Source organism: Vulpes vulpes, chromosome 1 (genome assembly GCF_048418805.1).
Source record: "Vulpes vulpes isolate BD-2025 chromosome 1, VulVul3, whole genome shotgun sequence".
NCBI classification, from domain to species: Eukaryota; Metazoa; Chordata; class Mammalia; order Carnivora; family Canidae; genus Vulpes; species Vulpes vulpes.
In genome coordinates this window covers 110,441,340-110,461,465 of record NC_132780.1, presented here as the reverse complement: position 1 = coordinate 110,461,465, position 20,126 = coordinate 110,441,340, and the positions used below count along the sequence as shown (strand labels likewise).

The window sequence follows — 20,126 nt, the reverse complement described above, 5'->3', positions numbered from 1 at the left end:
AAAGTCAACTATGAGAACTCAAGCTCTACTACTACTAACTTGCTTCCCTGGATAACTCACTTTACTGTTCTGGGTCTCAGTAAGGTCAGCTTTAAAAGCTTTTGGGGAAAAACAAAAATCTACCTCCTGCGATTATGATGAGGATTAAATGAGTTAAATACTTATAAAAGAACCCTGGGCAGAATAGAGCAATATTCAAAAATTATTATCATCTCAAAATAAACTGTTCACAAAAGTCTCACCGAATTACAGATTATAAAATAATATTGCTTGGAAATAATGATTTGAAATTTTCAAGAATATTCAGAAGGCATTCTGAATGCTTTAAGTATATAAACAAAAATTTTAAAAGTTTCCAGGATAAATATTTAAAATTAAGTATTTGAGGGAACAGCAAAGTTTCATCTACCTGGAAATCACTTATGTGTAAAACCAGTTTCTCAAGGATGCTGGAAAAATGAGGTGTTCTCTTCTTTAGTAGAGTGCAAGGTGCCACACAGCATGCTTGTGAGCACACAGACACTCTTGAGCACAGCAGGTCACACTCAACAAAAATTCTCTACAGTTACAATACGTGAGAAAATAACAGTCTGTCTTCTTTGGAGAAGAATCCATTTCTAATAATGCCAAAGCAAGGGGATAAATAGTTCAGTTTTACCTTTAAGAAATACGAAGGAAGAATGAATCACTAAAACTTCATGGAGTTTTGTGGTGATAAGAACCTTTCCTAGGGTCCTGATGGCAAGAGATACCAACATTTACAAGAGGTTATCATAATCTACGTTCAGGTTGCATTTTATTGCATTTAATTCCATAACTATTTTATTGACATACAACTGAACCTTCAAACTTGTCAGGCTGGTCTCATGATTTTTGTCTTTACATCAACATTTCCTGTTAGTACCCTACACATATCCTAGACTTTAGGTAAAACAGACTTTTTATTCCCCAAATTGTTCTCACTATCCCACATTTGCTCTTACTCCTGCCTTTCTCTCTGAATTCTATACCAAACCCATGACAGATTCTATCAACTTCATAAAGCCTCTGCTGAAATATCCCCACTAACACCCACCCCAGCTCAAGCAGTCTTCTCACAGACTCGTGACATTTTACTGTTACCATTTTTACCATGATTACTCAAACTCCGTATCTGGCAGGCATCTAAGTGAGCAGCGCATGATAAATAGTAAGAGTGCTAGAGAATCAAACAGGCAACAATATCCCAGCTCCACAATATGTGACTGGTCAAGATACTAACTCCAACGAGTGTTAGGGCCCTGCTCTGAAGAAGAGGAATAATCACAACGGACTTTACGCATTTGTGCTTATGCAAAACATCGAGCTTAGAATGAACCAACCAATCACTAAATGTATCCATTCTACCTTTTGCCTCTGATCCTGACAGATCAGACAAAAAAGGGAAGAGGTATTATAAACTCATTCAAAATTGTTTTTAACTTTCCAGATCCTCCTCTCTTCTTTGCACTTAGTCTGCTCTTCCTAAAGGTCTAGACAGGTGATCTTCTAAACTGATTGTAAATTAATTAATAGGGTCATTAGTTTAAGGGACCAGCAGAAGGTTCTAGCAATAGCCTAAGCAAAAATGCAGGCTTGTATTCCTGTATCTGTTAAGAGTATGGGCATACGATGTTAAAGGGAAAAGTAAGATCACTTCTGCGTCTCCTAACCAGCAGTCACACAGTTCAAACCTGGGAACATCCACAACACTGCATCGTCCCGTACGTTGCTGAATTTAAGAAAATGACGCAGGCTATATCCTTAGATGGTATTTTTATAATTACTTATAACCAGTTATTGCTCTAATGAGATTAATCAGACAGCATGAAACCCTCATTCAACACCCCCCCCTTTTTTTTTCAACAATGCAAATTAGTACTGGGCAATAATTCAAGAAACTGAAAACAAATCCCAGAATGGCTGTTTCCTCTCACCAGATGCACTACAAGATAATCAGGAGCAAGAAAAGCATCAGAGAAAGTTTTAACAGGTGAAAAAAATAAACCCTCCCAAGTTGTAAGACTTATTACTCATTTCTGCTTTAAAAATATTTTTAAGTATTTATATTCATACAAAAACTACCCTGAAAGAGTATGTCTTGTTCCTATAGAGAATCCCATTAAAATCTGGTGTTTAAATGAAAATATTACACATAGGAAAGTTTTAAAAATGACTGCCTGGGTGAAAGGACCTTGAGGAGCTGAGACCGAATTCATCACTAGCAACCACCACAGACTAGGTATACTGAAGGCCCTCCGAGTAAGTTTCTGTTGTGGAAACTGAGGTTGCAATGAAGTCTGCAGTATCAACACAAAGAGCACCAGCACAATTGCCTGCACTTTCATGTAATTTCGAAACCAAGTAGTAAATACACTGAAACAAGTCAGGATCACTTATGACTAGAAATCAACTATATAGTGACTGTGAAAGTAGCTGAACCTTACACACTTCACACTAGAACTGAGACAGCATTTCCTAAGAGCCAACTGTAAACAAGGCAGGTTGCAAGGTTAAAGATCTGCCTTGGTGAGTAGCAGATTGCAGGAGGCCACCTTAACAGATTTCATGAGGGCGCCACAATGGCAAATATTGTGAACGTAATTAAGTAATTAGTAAGAGATTTCCTGTATGAACATATTACTTCCTCCTCTTAAAAGTGGCCACCTATTGGGTTTGTAAATTAGCAGTATTTAAGAAAAGGTAAACAAAGTACTTGGGACAGGCTGCATGTTATAAAAAAAAAAACAGCAATCCAAAACCAGACTCAAGTGTTTAATTATAAGAAGCTAATGTGGTTCCATATGAGGTTTCAGATAATTGTTTATTTTGCCATATAAGTGTAGAACTATAAAAAAAAAATCTAAGGCTATTTAATGGGAAAATGCTGTTAATTACTGTTATGCTAGTAAAGTCTACTGAAACATTTAAAATCATGTAGGTTACTGGAACTGATTTTAAATTTTCCAGATGCGCTACATAGCCAAAATCATGTCTTTAACAATAGCCAACTCACAAAGTTTTACATGATCATTAATTACATAACATTTATGCCAATCATATATTCTGGATTCAAATATCCTTTAAGATTGCATAAGAAATTTTTAGGTTACATGTTAGCTTGTTAAACAACTCAGTAAAACCACAGCAATTCAAAGAATTATTTTCCACATACTGAGATGTCTAATATAATGTGTCACTTGAAACTCTGTAATTTTGTCCCCTGCTGGTTCGTTCATCTTTTCATAGAACTTAACCAAATGTTTGGGTGGCAGGGGTTTTCATGAATTGAGATTGTTCACAAGTTAGGATGCTGAAGGAGTAATGTGAGAATTATTCAAGTTTAACCACAATGCTATATCTTTGCTTTTCCTTCACTTGCTAATAAATCCATTACACAATACATTTTAAAGGTTTGTTTATTTATTTACTTATTTATTCATGAGAGACAGAGAGGCAGAGACATAAGCAGAGGGAGAAGCAAGCTCCTGGTGGGGGAGCCCAATGTGGGACTGGATACCAGGACCCCAGGATCACGACCTGAGCTGAGGGCAGATGCTCAACCACTGAGCTGCCCAGGTGCTTCTACACAATACATTTTAGAAGCATAATGAACACACATTAATTTCAGAGTAATTTAAAAACGGACTGGTATATAGTTTTTGAAGGAATTCAGTCACTGGTATGAGAACAGATCCATGTCCCACCTTTCTGAATAGTCTTCCTGCATGGAAATACTTCTGCCTAAACTATTTATATATATGCACTTAATCACAGTACATGTTTCGCTGCCATTCATTCCTTCACTAGTTTTAAATATTCAGGCTACACTACCTATAGAATAAAAATAAATCAAAGCACATCTCTTAATAACTACTTATTACAAAAGAAAAAAAATGTTAGAACTGGAAGGGATAGAAGTTTTTGCCCAATTTCCTTATTCTAATAACAAAACAAAACAAAACAAAAAAATAGACTGAAACCCAGAGACTGACTCAGATACTATCACAAGGTTATTTAGCGTTAGAACTAGATCAAGACTCTTTCCCATGCCACAACTAGAGTAACCTAAGATTGTTATCTTTACCATGGGCATTCTCTGACAGGAAAAGCTGGGTTCCTGGAAAAAAAAAAAAAAAAACCCAAACCATTCATAATAAATAAATTACCATTCATAAAAATCAACCCCCGACGTCAATCTGTGGAGTATACACAATGAGAAAACTTGGCAACGGATTACTCTCAGCATCTCCACCAGCATTTGTAAGGTGGACTTGTTATTGAGGAATAGAAACAAAGCTCTTATGTTTACGCATAACACTTGATTCAGGATTCCGCTTTGTGCTGCTAGACCTTCAACAGGTACTCCATATATGAAGGTTGGGATATGGGATTGACTGCTCACAGCCACCATAAAACCTTGTCATTGTAACCTACCTCCTTGGCCATGTCTGTATATTTCTGCTTTTCCTTTGGATCTAGAACAGCCCACCAATCAGCCAGTATCTTGGTAGCACCTCGGTTATCAAGCCTGGGGTGTTCCTGACGTACAAGAGAGCGATGACGTTTGCAAAATAAGAGAAATGCATTCATTGGTCTCCGGGCTCGTTGCTCTGGTGATTCATCATCAGTCTCACCAACATCTTGCTCTAGGCCATCGGCCCCAAGAAGTTGAACCTATTACCAACCAAAACAAAAGCCAGATGTTTAACACATCCTGGTCAGTTTTGCTTTTAAGTTAGTTTTGGGGGGATCCCTGGGTGGCGCAGTGGTTTTGCGCCTGCCTTTGGCCCAGGGCGCGATCCTGGAGACCCGGGATCGAATCCCACGTCGGGCTCCTGGTGCATGGAGCCTGCTTCTCCCTCTGCCTGTGTCTCTGCCTCTCTCTCTCTCTGACTATCATAAACAAATAAAAAAAAAAAATAAAAAAAAAAAGTTAGTTTTGGTTCTCAAATTGTATTTTTTCTTAGCTTCATTTAAACAACTCACAAAGTAGAAAAAAAATTAATCATCAACCACTATTAGTGGTTGGTAGCCAACTTGCTTAGTTGCTTATTCTGCTTAGTTTCTATAGCAACCTATGCATATCTCTAATATAGCATATATTATTATTGTGTTATGATTGCTTACATTTTTTCCCTACTAAACAGTGAGCTCTTTGAGGACAAAAGCTCTTTTACTTTTACAACCACAGCATCTAGCTCAATGTCTGGTATATAACATCAGTACTTAACTAACTCCTCAGTAAATAAATAAATCTACTCAGTGACATACGGGTCTCCAGATTAACAACATTCACAAAAAAATCCTTGAATATTAGTTGTTTCTCCTCTTTGGAAAGTCATTTTCTACAGTTAATATGAAAATGTATAACAAAATATTAGATAATAAAAATTTAATATAGACTATTCAGTGTTTTATGCACAAGGGGAGCCTCCCACTGTAAAAATCAAAATAGACCCTTAGTAGTAATTTGAAGAAACTATATAATAAAATTTCAACTTTGTAAATATCAACTTCTCTTATTTTTTTAATTATTTTTTAAAGATTTTATTTATTATGAGAGACACACAGAGAAGCAGAGACACAGGCAGAGGGAGAAGCAGGCTCCCTCTCAGGAGCCTGATGCAGGACTCATTCACAGGACTCCAGGATCATGATCTGAGCCAAAGGTAGACGCTTAACCCACTGAGCCATCCAGGTGCCCAACCTTTCTTGTTTAGTGAAATGCTATGATAATACGAATAAATTCAACTAGGCTTAAACCTTCAAATTTAATTCTGAATCCTCCCTTTCCTAAGCATTTCATTCAATTAGGGGTCTTTGAGGACTTCTACAAAGCTCTGGTCCTGCCCATTCCATATGTGTAATTATTTCCAATGCTCTAGCCTAGTCTTTCTGCGTCTAATCTCTTACATTACTTCCTGCACATGGCTGCTGATACTTCTTGATCACAGAATCTCAGAGTATATTCAAATTGTTAAATATGATCCTATGCTATTTCTTGGAAAAAGTGCAACCATGAATAGAAGTCCAGAAGGCTGACTAAAACTATCTCTTTAATTTCTTGTTTCAAAGCTAAAATCAAGAAGGACTGAGGTAGTTGTTAGTCTGCATCATATAATAGAGCATTAGTTCTTGAAATTGAGTGGGCAGTGGAATCCCTGGAGGTCTTGTTAAAACAGAGATTGTTAGGTCCCATTCCCAGAGTTTGCAATGCGGTATATCTGCTGGAGTGGGCCTTAAGAATTTCTATTTCTTTCTTTTCTTTTCTTTTTTTTTTTGGTCAGACTCTTCCAGAGACTTTTTTTTTTCTTTAAAGAATTTTATTTATTCATGAGAGACAGAGAGAGAAAGAGAGAGGCAGAGACACAGGCAGAGGTTGCGAAGCAGGGAGCCTGACGTGGGACTTGATCCTGGGTCTCCAAGATCATGCCCTGGGCTGAAAGCGGTGCTAAACTGCTGAGCCACCCAGGCTGCCCAGAATCTCTATTTCTAACAAGTTCCCAGGTGCTGCTGGTCTGAAGATCACATTCTGAGAACCACTACTGTAAGGCAACCATGTTCTTTTATAACATGTTTATTGGGAAACTGCTACAGATACTCTAGGACAAATCACTAGCTTAATCCAATTTGTATTTTTAAAAAGCTGTTAAAAGTTTAAATTAAGTATTGCAGATGCATTTAGTTAACCATCAATTATCTTCAAACAACACAGTACAGTGGAACAATCTTAAAGTCATAGCTATATGATTTAGAAATACACTAGAGATTATTATTGGGAGTGAAGGCTACAGATTTAGTCTCCTCATTATGTATACAATCATTAACAATGATGTGCATTTTTAAGGAATATTTATTTAGCATTTTGAATGCTAAATAATAAAGAATATTTATTTAGCATTCCGAACCTAAGTAGCTATAGAAAAATCAAGGCATAAAAAGTCTATTATGTAGGTTGAGGAAGTAATTATATTTTCCCTTCAGAGTAGAATAACTCTTGATTCAGTTACTAAATTATAAAACTCAAGCCAAGAGCTGGAAAAAAAGATAAATAAGACAAGATCCTGGACCAAGAAGCTTACTGTTTGGGGAGGGAAGAAAGACAAAAGTTAATGAATTAAAAAGCAGTATGATCATATTAAAAGGAACCAGTGTGATAATGAAGCTCTAGCGGATGGATGGAAACACACTGAAGTCTCCCTAGAAAATGTGTTGTCTGACCTAAATTCTAAAAGATGACTCAGAATGTGTCAGGTGGTCAATGGGGAGACATAGAAAACTAAAAAGGATTGAAGGTCTATGACCACTGATTGATATATACTTCAAGAGAGCTGATATATATACAAGTTTAGACCAGGGACCCAGGACATGAGGTTGTAGACGTAGCTATGGACATACTTCATGAAGAATGTGCCGTGTCTTATTAAAAAAAAACAGGCATTTAATCCTATGAGTAGTTTCAGATTGTATAAAAAACAAACAAAAAACAAATCCTTGAGGGGACCATATAGGTTATCATATTTTTACCCAGATTATTTATTTGCCAAATATGGACATCAAAAAAATGTTTTCAACTACTACTTAATGTTATAATCATTTCATTAAATTAACCAAGTGAATAAACAAACGAGTAAATAAAATTATAAAGAAGTGAAAAACTCGATGAAGACTTCAATTTTTCTTTCACCAGGGGCCAAGTAATACCTTGTCACAAATCAACACTAGTATCAGACTAGGGTATAGAAACCACAGCCGGATGGTGAGTGAACCCATGGGTGGTTTTAAGCATAGGAAAGACATCACTAGACGTGTATTTTAAGATAACTCCTGTCAGCAGTGTTGAGTATGAATTATAATAGCAAAACTATTAGCAACCCAAACTAGAGGAACCATTGAAGACTGTTCCAGGTGTCCAGGTAAGAAAGGAGAAGGCTGAACCAAGGCCGTAATGAGAAGGGAAAAGTTAGAAAAGAGACAATATTTATTTATGAGGGAGAACCAAGAGAGCTGCTATTCAATTGGATTTTATGGTTAAAAAAGGAAGAGTGTTGGGGCACCTGGGTGGTGCAGTCAGTTGAGCACCCGACTTCTGGTTTTGGCTGAGGTGGTGATCTCAGGGTCGTGGGATAGAGCCCCATGGGGTCGGGCTCCGTGCTCAGTGTAGAGTCTGATTAAGACTCTCTATCCCTCTCCCTCTTCCCTTCTCTCTCTAAAGTAAGTAAATAAATCTTTTTTTCTTTTTTTTTTTTAAAGGAAGAGCGTTTCTAGCTTCAGAGGCAGGATTTCTTTGTATACAACAGAGAATGCTTTTTCTCAGATGAGAGAAATTAGACTGGGTGGGGGAGTAGAAAGATCGGTATCAGGTAGGCTAAACTTGAGGTGGTTCTCAGCAGTGATGTCTTGGCTGTGATAATCATGAACGGAGGCATGAGTACAAAGGTGGCCAGGCTAGGAAAGTGGAGATCACCAAGTGTGGACTGAAGAGAGGAGGGAGTTCCATCACTTTCTTCATTCTTTCACTCCAACAGCTGTGGACTGGGCAGCTGACAGGGACCAGGCGGTGCCCCGAGTGCGAATTCCCCACCCTCGTGAAGCAGAAGGGCAGCACAGCCTCTATACAAATAAATTTGAAAGGATGCCTCTGGCTGCTCTGTTGGGAACAGATTTTGGAAAGGCCAAGGGAAGAGATCGAACATGCTAGAATGTGCACTAGAAGGGGTGGAGGTGTGGGTCAGCTGAAGGCTGTGGGGACCTTGTGAGGTAGGAGTCAAGCTGAGAACACCTGGAGAAGGGGCAGCTGAGAATCTGCTGATGGATGGGTAGGAGACGCGAGCAAAAGAAAACAGACAAGGCCTCTGGTCTTACCCACCTGCGAGCTGGGGATTCCCCCCTACTGAGGAAGGGGGATGTCAGACAATGGGGTTCAAAGCTTCACTCAGAACACATTCAAACCGAGGTTCTGATTTGAGATCTAAGTAGGTATGTCCAATAAATAGTCAAAATTGAGAGTGCAGAGTTTAGAGAAAGGTCCAGAACGGAGAGAGAAATTAAGAAGCCCAGGGAATACCAATACTTGAGGGCAGAATAGGGGGGGCAGCAACTGAAAGAAGCTAGGAAGGTGTGGCTGGGAGAGAAACAAATCCTGGAACAGACACAGGGGAGCGGGAGACCACTTCAGGGACCACAGGACTGGCAGGTGCAAATGTGCCAGGAAGATCAATTCAGGATAAACTTGGCAGATTCTTCAAACAGAATTAATAACACTGGTTTCTCTGAAAAAGGAGAGGAGGAAGTAAAGATGGGGAAGGAGTGAAATAAGTGTACAGGTGAATAGAGGAGGATGACGGGAGTCACTTCTGGTGGCCTCTGTTTTCTCTGTAAAAGAGGAGAAAAAGGTCAACAGTGAGAGAGACCATAAAGGGTAAGACATCTGAGAAACAGGAAAAAGAGAAAAAATGGTTTCTTAGAGGCTGTTCAAAGCCTCTAACAAAAGACGGAATGGATATCCAAGGTCTGAAGAACACTAAAAACATGTTTATAAAAGTTGTAGTGACACAGAGTATGTACTCATTGATTCTTCCAGTATCTATTCAATACTGGCTACATGCACCACTCCAGATTCCAAGGAACAAGAGGAAGACATGATGGGCAAGAGTTTGCTCTTACTGAGCTCATATCTAGTCTGGCAAGACAGACATACACAAGTAGACAGCCAAACACAAGTTAAATGGTAAATGCCAGGAAAGAAATCCTTGGACATGGAACGTGTTGGCTGGGAGGGACACCTGCGACGATGAGATCCCACCTTTTGGGAAGGTAGCCTTTGTCCTGAGAGCTGAATGAGGAGGAGCAGGAACCCGTTATGCCAAGACTCTGAGGAATGTGTGACTTTCTAAATAAGAGCTGGCTGCTCAAGCGTGACACAAGAGAAGGGGACATGGAGGACCGAATGACCAAGGAGGCTTGCTGGGGGTGCCAACTGCCAGATGCCATGAAGGTGGTGGAGATGAGGCCCTGAGATGCTCTGAGGCTGCCTACAGAGGCAGAGCTAGGCTGAAGCTGGGGAGAGAGGCCCCAGGGGCAACACAGTGGATGCCAGGTGAGCACAACAGATTTTATGAATCCCCCGCCATCTCCACTGCATTTGAGTATGACACTACCTGAAAATCATCAGTTAATTGACAGAGACACTATCTAAGAAGGGTCTGTTTCTGTCTCAGCTATTACGAAGTACAGAGACTTCAGGAGTCATCAATATCTGGAATAACAAGGTAAACTGAGCAGTTAAATAGGATGCAAGTTATGCCCACTTGTAGAAATGCATCTTTCTCCTCATATGTGATGACTGTCCTTTCTCAAAACTCAGAACTTCTCTATTAAACAGAGGCGTTACCTTATCAATATCTTCCTCTTCGTCTTCCTCTTCCTCCTCTTCTGAAAAGTCCAGCAGTTTCTTTGCTAGCAGTGGGTGCCACTGAAGACACTTTCGTTTTGGTCGCTTTCCAGCCCTTTCTCCTTCTGTTGAATGATCTTTATTTCTATTACTGCCTTTCATTACTGTGACCTGTGGTAAAGGAAAAGGGGGAGAGAAACAGAGAAATCAAAGTACATTTGATTAAAATTTGTTTATTTAGCTTCCTTAGCCTTAATTGGATTATAGTTTTAATGACTAAAGTATCTACCAGCTCAGGCATTTACTGGATTCAGTACGCATTCTAAGTACATCATCAAACATTCAGTTTTACTTGGCTAAATGGAGCTAATAAAATTTGCCTTTTATGAAATCTACTTCCTTCCACTCCGTAACTTCAGAATTCAAAACCCAAATAAAAGCAGCAGGATGATTACAAGTTACTGTCACCTGTTCACTTTTACTCATGGGTAGGGTTTCCCAGTAGTGCAGCAGAAGAATGGCTCCCAGGGGAGAAGAGGGGCTCCCAGGGGCAGCCCTCCATATACTGTCCAATGGCTCCTCTTTTAGTACAAAAATTTGCATGAAATTTGCATTCTACATTATGATAAATCCAAGCTTGGAGCATTATTAAGGAAAATGAATACTCTGTAAGAATCAAACGTCTTGGATTTTTGCTGTTGCTCTTTCCCTAATAGGTGGCTGGTTGAAATAGCTAAGCAGTAGCCAGCTTATGAATGTGATAAAGTCTTTCAGAAGCCCAAAATTCTAAGTTACTTGTCACTTAAAAACAAAAAAAAGTTTCTTCCTCAATGATAAAAACAATATACATTCATATTATAAAGGTGAAAACAGCAGAAAATGAGGTGTCTGTTCTCCATCACACCCAGCCCCACAGACCAGAGGTAAATTATATATGTCAGTTTCTTTTTTTTTTTTAATATTTTATTTATTTATTCATGAGAGACAGAGAGAGAGAGAGAGAGAAAGGCAGGCAGAGACACAAACAGAGGGAGAAGCAGGCTCCATGCAGGGAGTCTGAGATGGGACTCGATCCCGCGTCTCCAGGATCACGCCCTGGGCTCAAGGCAGCGCTAAACCACTGAGTCACCTGGGCTGCCCAACATGTCAGTTTCTTACATGCATTCTCTCATTTTTTCCCCCAGTTTAACAGTTCTCATTCATTCAAGTAACAATATCCAAATTATTGTTTTTACATACTCAAGCAAATACTCAAATAAGACAACAAAGTGCTATCAATTAAATAGTTCACAGTGACAGTTACAAACATAAACACAGTTGCTAAAATCACATAACAGTAGCCTTTTGGGTCACTGTAAGTGTGCATTGTCCAAATGCTTGTAAAGTGATATCAATAAATTTTTTATGTCACATTGCTAAAACTGGGATTTCACAGTTTCTAGTTTCATCCAGTTCTGAAGCCTTTAAAACAATATGACATAGGCAAATTTATCCTCTCTGTCCTTCATTGTTTACAGACTTTGGGTCATGCTTAGAGTCTTCCTCATTTCAAAACAAATCACTAATAACTCCTTCTAGAAACTGCATGACTTCATTACGAAAAAGAATTTTAATATTTGACCAATCTGTAATTGCTTCTGATAAAGGAGATCATGGTCTACCTTATTCTTTTCTTCCCAAATAACTAGCCAAGTAGTATTAAAAGCTATTTATCAAATAATACATCTTCCCCCACTCCTCTGAAATGCCACTTTTATTCTACACTAAATTACTATACGTGTATAAATCTATTTCTGAATTCTCTTCTGTTAATAATCATGCCCCTTTAACCTGTTTTGCCTATCCTTTGACCAATTTTTACATATCCTTAGGGACTATATCATTGTGTAACTTCAAAAAAAAAAAAAAAAAGAATTTATTCATGAGAGACGCAGAGAGAGAGAGAGACAAAGACACAGGCAGAGGGAGAAGCAGGCTCCATGCAGGGAGCCTGACGTGGACTCGATCCTGGATCCTGGGATCACACCCTGAGCCAAAGGCAGGCACTCAACCACTGAGCCACAGAGGCGTCCCATTGTGTAACTTTTTTAATATACAAATATACTGGTAAACATAGACATTCAGAAATTTTAATGTGCAAAGATCATGCTCATTTAAGTTCATACACCTTGACGGTTTCCATTTTGTAATAACTATAGAACATTCCAAAATAAAATTGTATTGCAATTTACTCAAACATTCCATTATTGATAAACATTCAGATTACTCCTTGTGCTGAAGTAAAATCTTCATTTTGATAAAAATCTTCATCAATTTATGAAAAGCTTTGTCTAGTCAAAGGAAGGAGGGAGAGATACGGTCTTCTCAGCAAGAAACTTCTGCTGAATACCTGAAACAATTATATGATTCGTGTGGCTCCCTCAAGGATATAATAAGTTACTGAAAACTCTAAATGGAATTAGTTATTTGGCATACTTTTTTTTTTTAAGATTTTATTTATTTATTCATGAAAGAGACAGAGACACAGGCAGAAGGAGAAGCAGGCTCCATGCAGGGAGCCTAACATGGGACTCGATCCCAGGACTCCAGGATCACGCCCTAGGCCAAAGGCACGCGCTAAACCGCTGAGCCACCCAGAGAATCCCTATTTGGTATACTCTTAATAAAGGAACAAAGATTTCTTGTGAATTGATAGACCATTTAACAATTCTCATTCTATCTACAAATAAAACTTGGCACAGGCAATACAATTTCCAAAAATACCAATGGCTATATAGAGAGAAGAGGAAATGGTTATTTTTGTGGTTTATTAATCACTTCAGTATGAGCTGCCTGAGTGGTATTTAAATGCGTATGGGGGTCCCAGTATTTTATGAGATAAAACATTTTTTTATGGCTGTTTCCATTTCTCTTTAAAAAGTCCCTTTAACATTTCTTATTAAGGGTGATTTAGTGCTTATGCACTCCTTTAATTTTGGCTAAGAAACTTTATCTTTCCTTCAATTCTGAATATTCTTGCCAGGTAGGTTATTCTTGGTTTTAGGCTTTTTCCTTTCAACCCTTTGAGAATATATCATGCTACTCCCTTCTGGCCTGCAAATTTTTCTGCTGAAAAATCACCTGATGGGTCTTATATGGGGTACCACCTTCCCTATGTAACTAGTTGCTTTTCTCTTGCTGCTTTTAAGATTCTCTTTAATTTTTGACATTTTAGTTATGATGTGCCTTGGTGTGGATTTCTCTGAGTGTGTCTGGTCTTGGGCTCTCTGTGATTCCTAGACCTAGGTATCTGTTTCCTTCTCTAGGTTAGTGAAGTTTTCAGCTATTATTTCTTCAAATAAGTTTTCTGCCTCTTTTGGTCTTCTTCTCTGGGATCCCTATAATGGGAATGTTAGTATGCCTGATATTATAACCAAAGCTCCTTAAACCATCCTTATTTTTTTAATCCCTTTTTCTTTTCAGCTGGGGTGATTTCCACCACCATGCCTTTCAGATCACCCACTACTGTGACTTTCAGAACACCAATCTGTTCTGCATCATCTAATCTGCTGTTGATTCCCTTCAGTGTATTTTTCAATCCAGTTATTGTATTCAACTCTGATTGGTTCTTTTTTTACATTTTCTTTCTCTTTGTTGAAGTTCTCACTGGACTCACTCATTCGTCTCCCAAGTCTGGCGAACATCTTTATGACCATTACTTTGAACTATTATTTACCAGGTAAACTGCTTATCTCTGTTTCATTTAGCTCTTTTTCTGAGGTTTTATCTTTCATTTGGAGCATATGCCTTTGCTTGACTTTCTATGTTTGTCTGTATTAGTAGGTCAGCTAGTCTCCTGGTCTTGAAGGAGTGAAGGTGGCCACCGCCACCTTCATGGCCACTTTCATGGCATCTGGCAGTTGGCACCCCCACTTCTGTGGGGCCCAGAAGTGCAATGCCAACTGGATACCAGGACCAAGTGTTCCAGGCGTATCCCCTGAGTGGGCTGTGTATACTCTCCTGTAGTGGCTAGGTTCTGACAGCTGCAGGTGTACTGCTACAAGGGGCTGGCCCCAGCCTGGCTGGCTGCAATGCCCTGCCATGACTACTGTGGTAGCACTAGTGGGCTATAGCCCTCCGCTCACCTGTTGTCAAGCCTTGTTGACTTTTAAGGCCAGACATTATGAGGGCTCATCCTCCTGGGGCAGGCTCCCAGGGTGGGTGGTTGCTCAACATAGAGCTGGACCTCCTTGCTTCTCAGGGAGAATCTCTGTTGGTGATAACTCTATTGTGTCTCTGCCCCACTTATACTTCCTGGTGTGGATTTTTCTATGTTTAGTTGTGGAAGAGTGTTCTGCTAGTCGTCAGGTAAAGTCTTCAGAGAGATATGTTCCATACCCAGTGGTAGTTTGGATGTGTCCATGGGAGGGGGTCAGCTCAGAATCATCCTGCTCCACCATCATGATCCTATCTTTGTTTAGGTAACACATTTTTTAAATAGTAAAAGAAATCAATGGGAAACTATAAATCAAGCAGATGTATCAACTGGAGAGGTCAAAGTGATTGCCAATGCCTAGAGAAAAATAGATCTTTTAGCCTCAAGGATTTTGATTATGTAATATAATTATATGTGAATTGTTTAAGTATATGTGCTTTTGTGTGTGTATAAAATTTTAATATTCAAAGAGAAAACATAACATCAAGAATTAATGAATGGTATATGTGGCTCTGGGGTTCAGAATAATCACATTCACATGTGATTTCTTTCCCATGTAGCTGACATGCCACTACAGAAACTGTATGTCTCTGCTAAAACCCCCAAATTAACCTCTCCTTCCCCAGAAATCCACTAGACTTTATATTGCTAATGACATGACATGTTCCCTTGAATTACAATTATTTGAGTATGTTCTATCTCCCTCACTATAGGCTTCTTTTTCTTCATAATCCAAGACTACTTGGTTTTATATACTCAGAAGCATCCTGGCCCACCAGAATATCGAGATCAGTTAGTTGTGAGGGTTGTTACAAGCAAGCAACCATATGAACCCCTGTGCTAAATAATGGTGATAATTCATTGTTTTTATACACTCAAATGGCTTCAAAATTAACCCCCAACTTGCTCATTCCCCTGAATTCAAATATTCTTCCCTGAAGAAAGGGGGGCTGAAAAAAACTGTGTGTAACTGTGCACATGGGTCCAGGTGACATGAGGTAAGAACCATCAGCCCCCAGAGCCGTGGAAGAAACAAGACGGACACCGCCAACACTGTGCCTACAACAAAGTAAGAGTGAAAGAAGTATTTTTAGCATAAATGAAAGATGAAAAAGTGCACAAGCGAATTGGACATAATATACTTTTTAGACAAGAGTCAGGAAAATATAACTGATGTACTGACTACGAAATACCTCAACTTAATACTTTAATAATTTATAGTTATCTAATTACTTTTTAATTCCTTACAGGTCAGTTTTCAAGCTGCTGAAAGAAAAGAGTCAGGGGAAATGATGCTCCTGGATTATCACTCAGAAGTAATGAGAAAACAAAAAAGAAGAATGAAAGAAACGATGAAGAAAAATTAGAAGAGACAATAAAGGCAGAATTTTGAGGCTTAAGTCCATCATTCATCTTATTTCAACAATAAGGAGGGAAAATTGTTAATTTTTTTTATAGTAACAGAGGCCTAGACTTGTTATTATTTTTCCATTAAAAGCACTACATATAATAAAGTTTGGCTTCTTGTCCTTGACCAAGGACAAATTAAGCTAATAATCTACACACAATAAATGAAGCAACTGGCAGACTTTACTCAAAAGGGGTCATCCATTCTGCAACTGCAGAGTAACTAAAACAGGTTATTTACCTATCAGTGGACTCTACTGGAAAGACTCAATATCATCAAATTATGCTGCTGAAATTGTCAAATGACAGAAGCTGAAGGTCCTTATCCAAAATACTGAATATTTATCTTGAAATAACAAACCAACCCATGTGTGCCCTTTCCTATGCCAAGATGAGTGACTCTAATTAGATAAATCATTGTTCTGAACTAAATACAAATCAACATGGTGATAAATTAGAAAAAATTTCATGTAATGTACTCTTCAAAAGCAAGCCCATTCATGAAGACTTTACTGAGGTCAAACTTTGACGAAGTTTAAGGAAGAAATATCACAGAAGAAACAGTACAAACTAAACATCACACTTGACAAAAGAAAATTATGGACATTGGAGGCTGTAAGGCCTCATTTAGAATCTTGTGTCTACCGTGAACTACTTCTTTATGAAGTTATTAATCTTGATGATCTTTCTTCATATGTTAAAACAATAACAGCTCTGCCATGAGAACATGTTCTTATGGTTTTTTTTAAAAGATTTTCTATATTTATTTGATGGACAGAGAGCTAGAGAGAGCACATGAAGGGGGAGCTGTAGAGGGACAGGGAGCCCCTTTGAGCAGGAAGCCGGATGAGGGGCTCGATCCCAGGACACTGGGATTATGACCTGAACGGATGGCAGATGCTTAATCAACTGAGCCCCCAGGCGCCCACATTTTATATTTAATACCGAGCACAAAATCTGGCGCCCAGAACATTCTCATTCTGTGTTGGTAAATCCTCCCTTTCCCCACAAGCTTTTGAGAGGGACTATGGGTTTTAACCAGCAGCATCTGCTGGCTTTGTCTCAGCCAAAGATGCTGTTCAAGGGAACACATGTCTTCCATTTAAACAGGTCCATGTGCTTCCCAGATGACATAATCCCCAGACTCTGAAACTGAAAGAGAAAGATGGAAAGTTTCCTTTCCTTTGTCTGAGTGATACACAGTCAGAAACAGTTCCGTGGCATAGTCATAAATTTTGTGAGTTAGATCCTCTCAGTCTTTCTAGCATCTTGTCTTACAACATTGGCAATCAGTACACTTCAGTCTTTAAAACATGGCGTGAATTTAATGCTGCCACAGGGGTCTTCTAGAGTTTATATTGTTTCCTAAATGTCCAATAAAATCCCATCCAAATCATATTAATGGAAATGCAGACCCAATGAGACAGGGGAAAGTAGGAGAGGCCCACAAAATCTTAGTATTAGACACCACACATTCCAACCACAAGTAAGGCCTCTCCTGGCTCCAACGGAGACTGCAAGACTTCACCATTTTCTCAAGTTGACAGACAAGAGGAAAAACCACCCAAAGAAACAATGACAAAGTGGTAGCTCTAGAGTTCCACACAAATTAGACTGACCTGCTTAAAATCTTCCTTCCAGGGAGTCATGCTGCTTTCAAGACATACTTTGCTTCTATCTTCCCACAGGGGTCTTGCCAACAGGGAAGCTGGCAAACACCCCAGCTTTGATCATGGCTCACCCTAACATTCTCTCATTTTCTGTTGAAGTCCTTCTCATCCTCCAAGGCCTAGGTCACATATTCCTTCCTCTCCAAAGCTTTCTAAAAAAACCTTAAATAAAAACCCGTCACTCTTTTGCTCTTTAATTGTACGTGATCTTATTAGGGCAGGCACTCTCCGTGTCTTAATGTCACTTTTATAGATGCCAACCCCTCCCACCCTGGAGGAAAAAAAAAAACCCAGGGTGCAAACTTCTAGAGGATAGATGCCATGGTTTCTTCCTTTTCTGTCCCAGGGTGCAGCACTGAGCCTGGTACATGGCAGGGCTTGTCACTTCCTCATCTAACACTTAACCACATAAAACAACTTCCCGGAATGATGTGCTCCTATGGATAATTTTTAAAACAATACACATATGCAGCTAATATTTATTAAATAGTATTTGCTCTGTACATAATATCCATCATCTCATTTGATCGTCACAAGAACCCTCTGAGGCAGATACTACCATGAATCCCAGGTGAAGCAGCTGAGGGTTAAGCGCCTTGCCTAGGGTCACAAGGTTGGCAGCGGAGAAGCTTGTACTAGAACCAGGAAGCCTCACTGAAGAGCCCAAACGCTTAGGGAGGAAAGGGGGATGTAAGGTAAAGCCTTCCATCTGTTGACTCTGGGCATTTGCCACAGAACAAAGAGCTAATGGGCCATGGAAACACCAAAAGGGAGCACTGAGAGGCTGAGAAGCGAACACTGTCTGAGTTCACAGCAGACAAGCCAGTGCACATTTCTGATGACTCCGGGTGACAAATTAGATTAACTCTAAAATTCTTGGAAGATAAAAGCCTTACATTTGCTAATCTTTATTATTTATTGTAATTCTAATGACAATTCTAAACTGCAGACAGAGTAAATGAAAAATATCTCACTCAATAAAGTAATACTCTTCCTTTTAGAAGCAATTCAGTCACTATTCATGCAAAAGGAGTGTCTTTAAATGCACTCCTTATTGAAAAGCAGTAGCTCTTGAGGTTGAAACTTTAACTCTGTCAAGATGTTATCTATATGCTCTTCATGAATACTAATAGGGCACCCACTATTCAAAGAAGGGCTTAGCTGTACTGGTAGCTCTGGTCCCTGTGCCCTTACCTCATGACGGAATATGTATTTTAAGATCTCTAATACTTACACTCCCTGACATTTAGCTTTAGGAGAGCTTAATTTAACATGGTTCTCAAAATGCATGCTGCTCTAGGCTAGAGAAAGAGAGAATAGCTATCTTGAAAGAGATAAAGCACCAGAAAGGGTGGCTTAGGAAGAAAAAGCTATTTACATACAGAATTCAGTCACAGGCTAGGACATGTTCCCCATCACATCCCTCAGAAAGCCCACTTCTGTTTTCCTATAATTTTATGTTGATGTTTATATTCTTAATCAGAAAGTCACCAAATGCCTATTTTTCAACAGGCCTACCATAACACATTTGCCTTCTTTTAGTTTCTAAATTAACAGTTTGGGGGAGGTTTTTATTTTCCCCTTAGATTTTATTGATTCATTTGAGAGAGAGAACACAAGCAGGGGGTGGGGAGAGGGAGGAGGAGACTCCCCACTTAGCAGGGAGCCTGATGCGGCACTCGATCCCAGGACCATGACCTGAGCTGAAGGCAAATGCTTAATTGACTGAGCCACTGAGGTGCTCCAACAAATTTTTTTTAATATGTATTTATTAGATGTTAGGACGTAATGATCACATTGACAAAAACCTAAAGCACAAGAGGACAAGCTCATGGGAGTCTCTTCTTCATTTATTCTCAGTGTAGCTGAACACATATTTATTAATCGTTTGGTGAACTGTGCATTATAAGAGTTTAAAGTGTTCAGTCTTACCTTCCATTCAACTTACGACCCACTGTGCTCTCCTGCCGGGTAGGCACAGTCCTGTTCGCCACACTTAGCCTGGGCTTCTGCTCTCCTCCAAGGCCTGCACACTGTACCCTACGCTCCCCACTCTCACTTCTCTAGAAGCCTCTCTCTGAATTCCCATTTCTAAAAAGTTGTCCTTACTTGCTCCAGCTCGTATCTCTTTCTTTCCTACGCACCCTTCTGACCACCCACATTTAATGGCTGTGCCATATTTTTTGACACTTGACTGTGTAATAATGATCATTTTTCTGTACCATATACACATTAATGATTTCATGTGAATTCCTCCCACAAAGACCCTTGAGGATAATGAACATATCAGATGCTTTTTTCTGGATCCATCAGAGCAAATGTCCCCATGCTAGACAGGGAATAGATGCTCAGAGAATACGCAAAGAAGCAAACACAGAAATGATACTTTCAGGCTTCCTTATTATGCTTGTCTTTATGTCGCTATGCTAAAAGTCAAAAG

At 39.2% G+C, this 20,126-nt stretch overlaps 1 protein-coding gene across 11 annotated transcripts in view; it reads right to left on the bottom strand.

Annotated features, from left to right (window-relative positions):
* Positions 1–20,126, bottom strand: part of BBX (BBX high mobility group box domain containing) — a 267,943-nt gene that overhangs the window by 88,297 nt on the left and 159,520 nt on the right. For all 11 annotated transcript variants that reach the window (XM_025990005.2, XM_025990009.2, XM_025990010.2 and 8 more), the window contains 2 exons: positions 10,415–10,585; positions 4,456–4,695 (listed from right to left, as the gene is read on the bottom strand). In XM_025990005.2, the coding sequence (XP_025845790.1) occupies positions 4,456–4,695; positions 10,415–10,576 (402 nt within the window). In that variant the 5' untranslated portion in view covers positions 10,577–10,585. The remainder of the gene's footprint in view (positions 1–4,455; positions 4,696–10,414; positions 10,586–20,126) is intronic.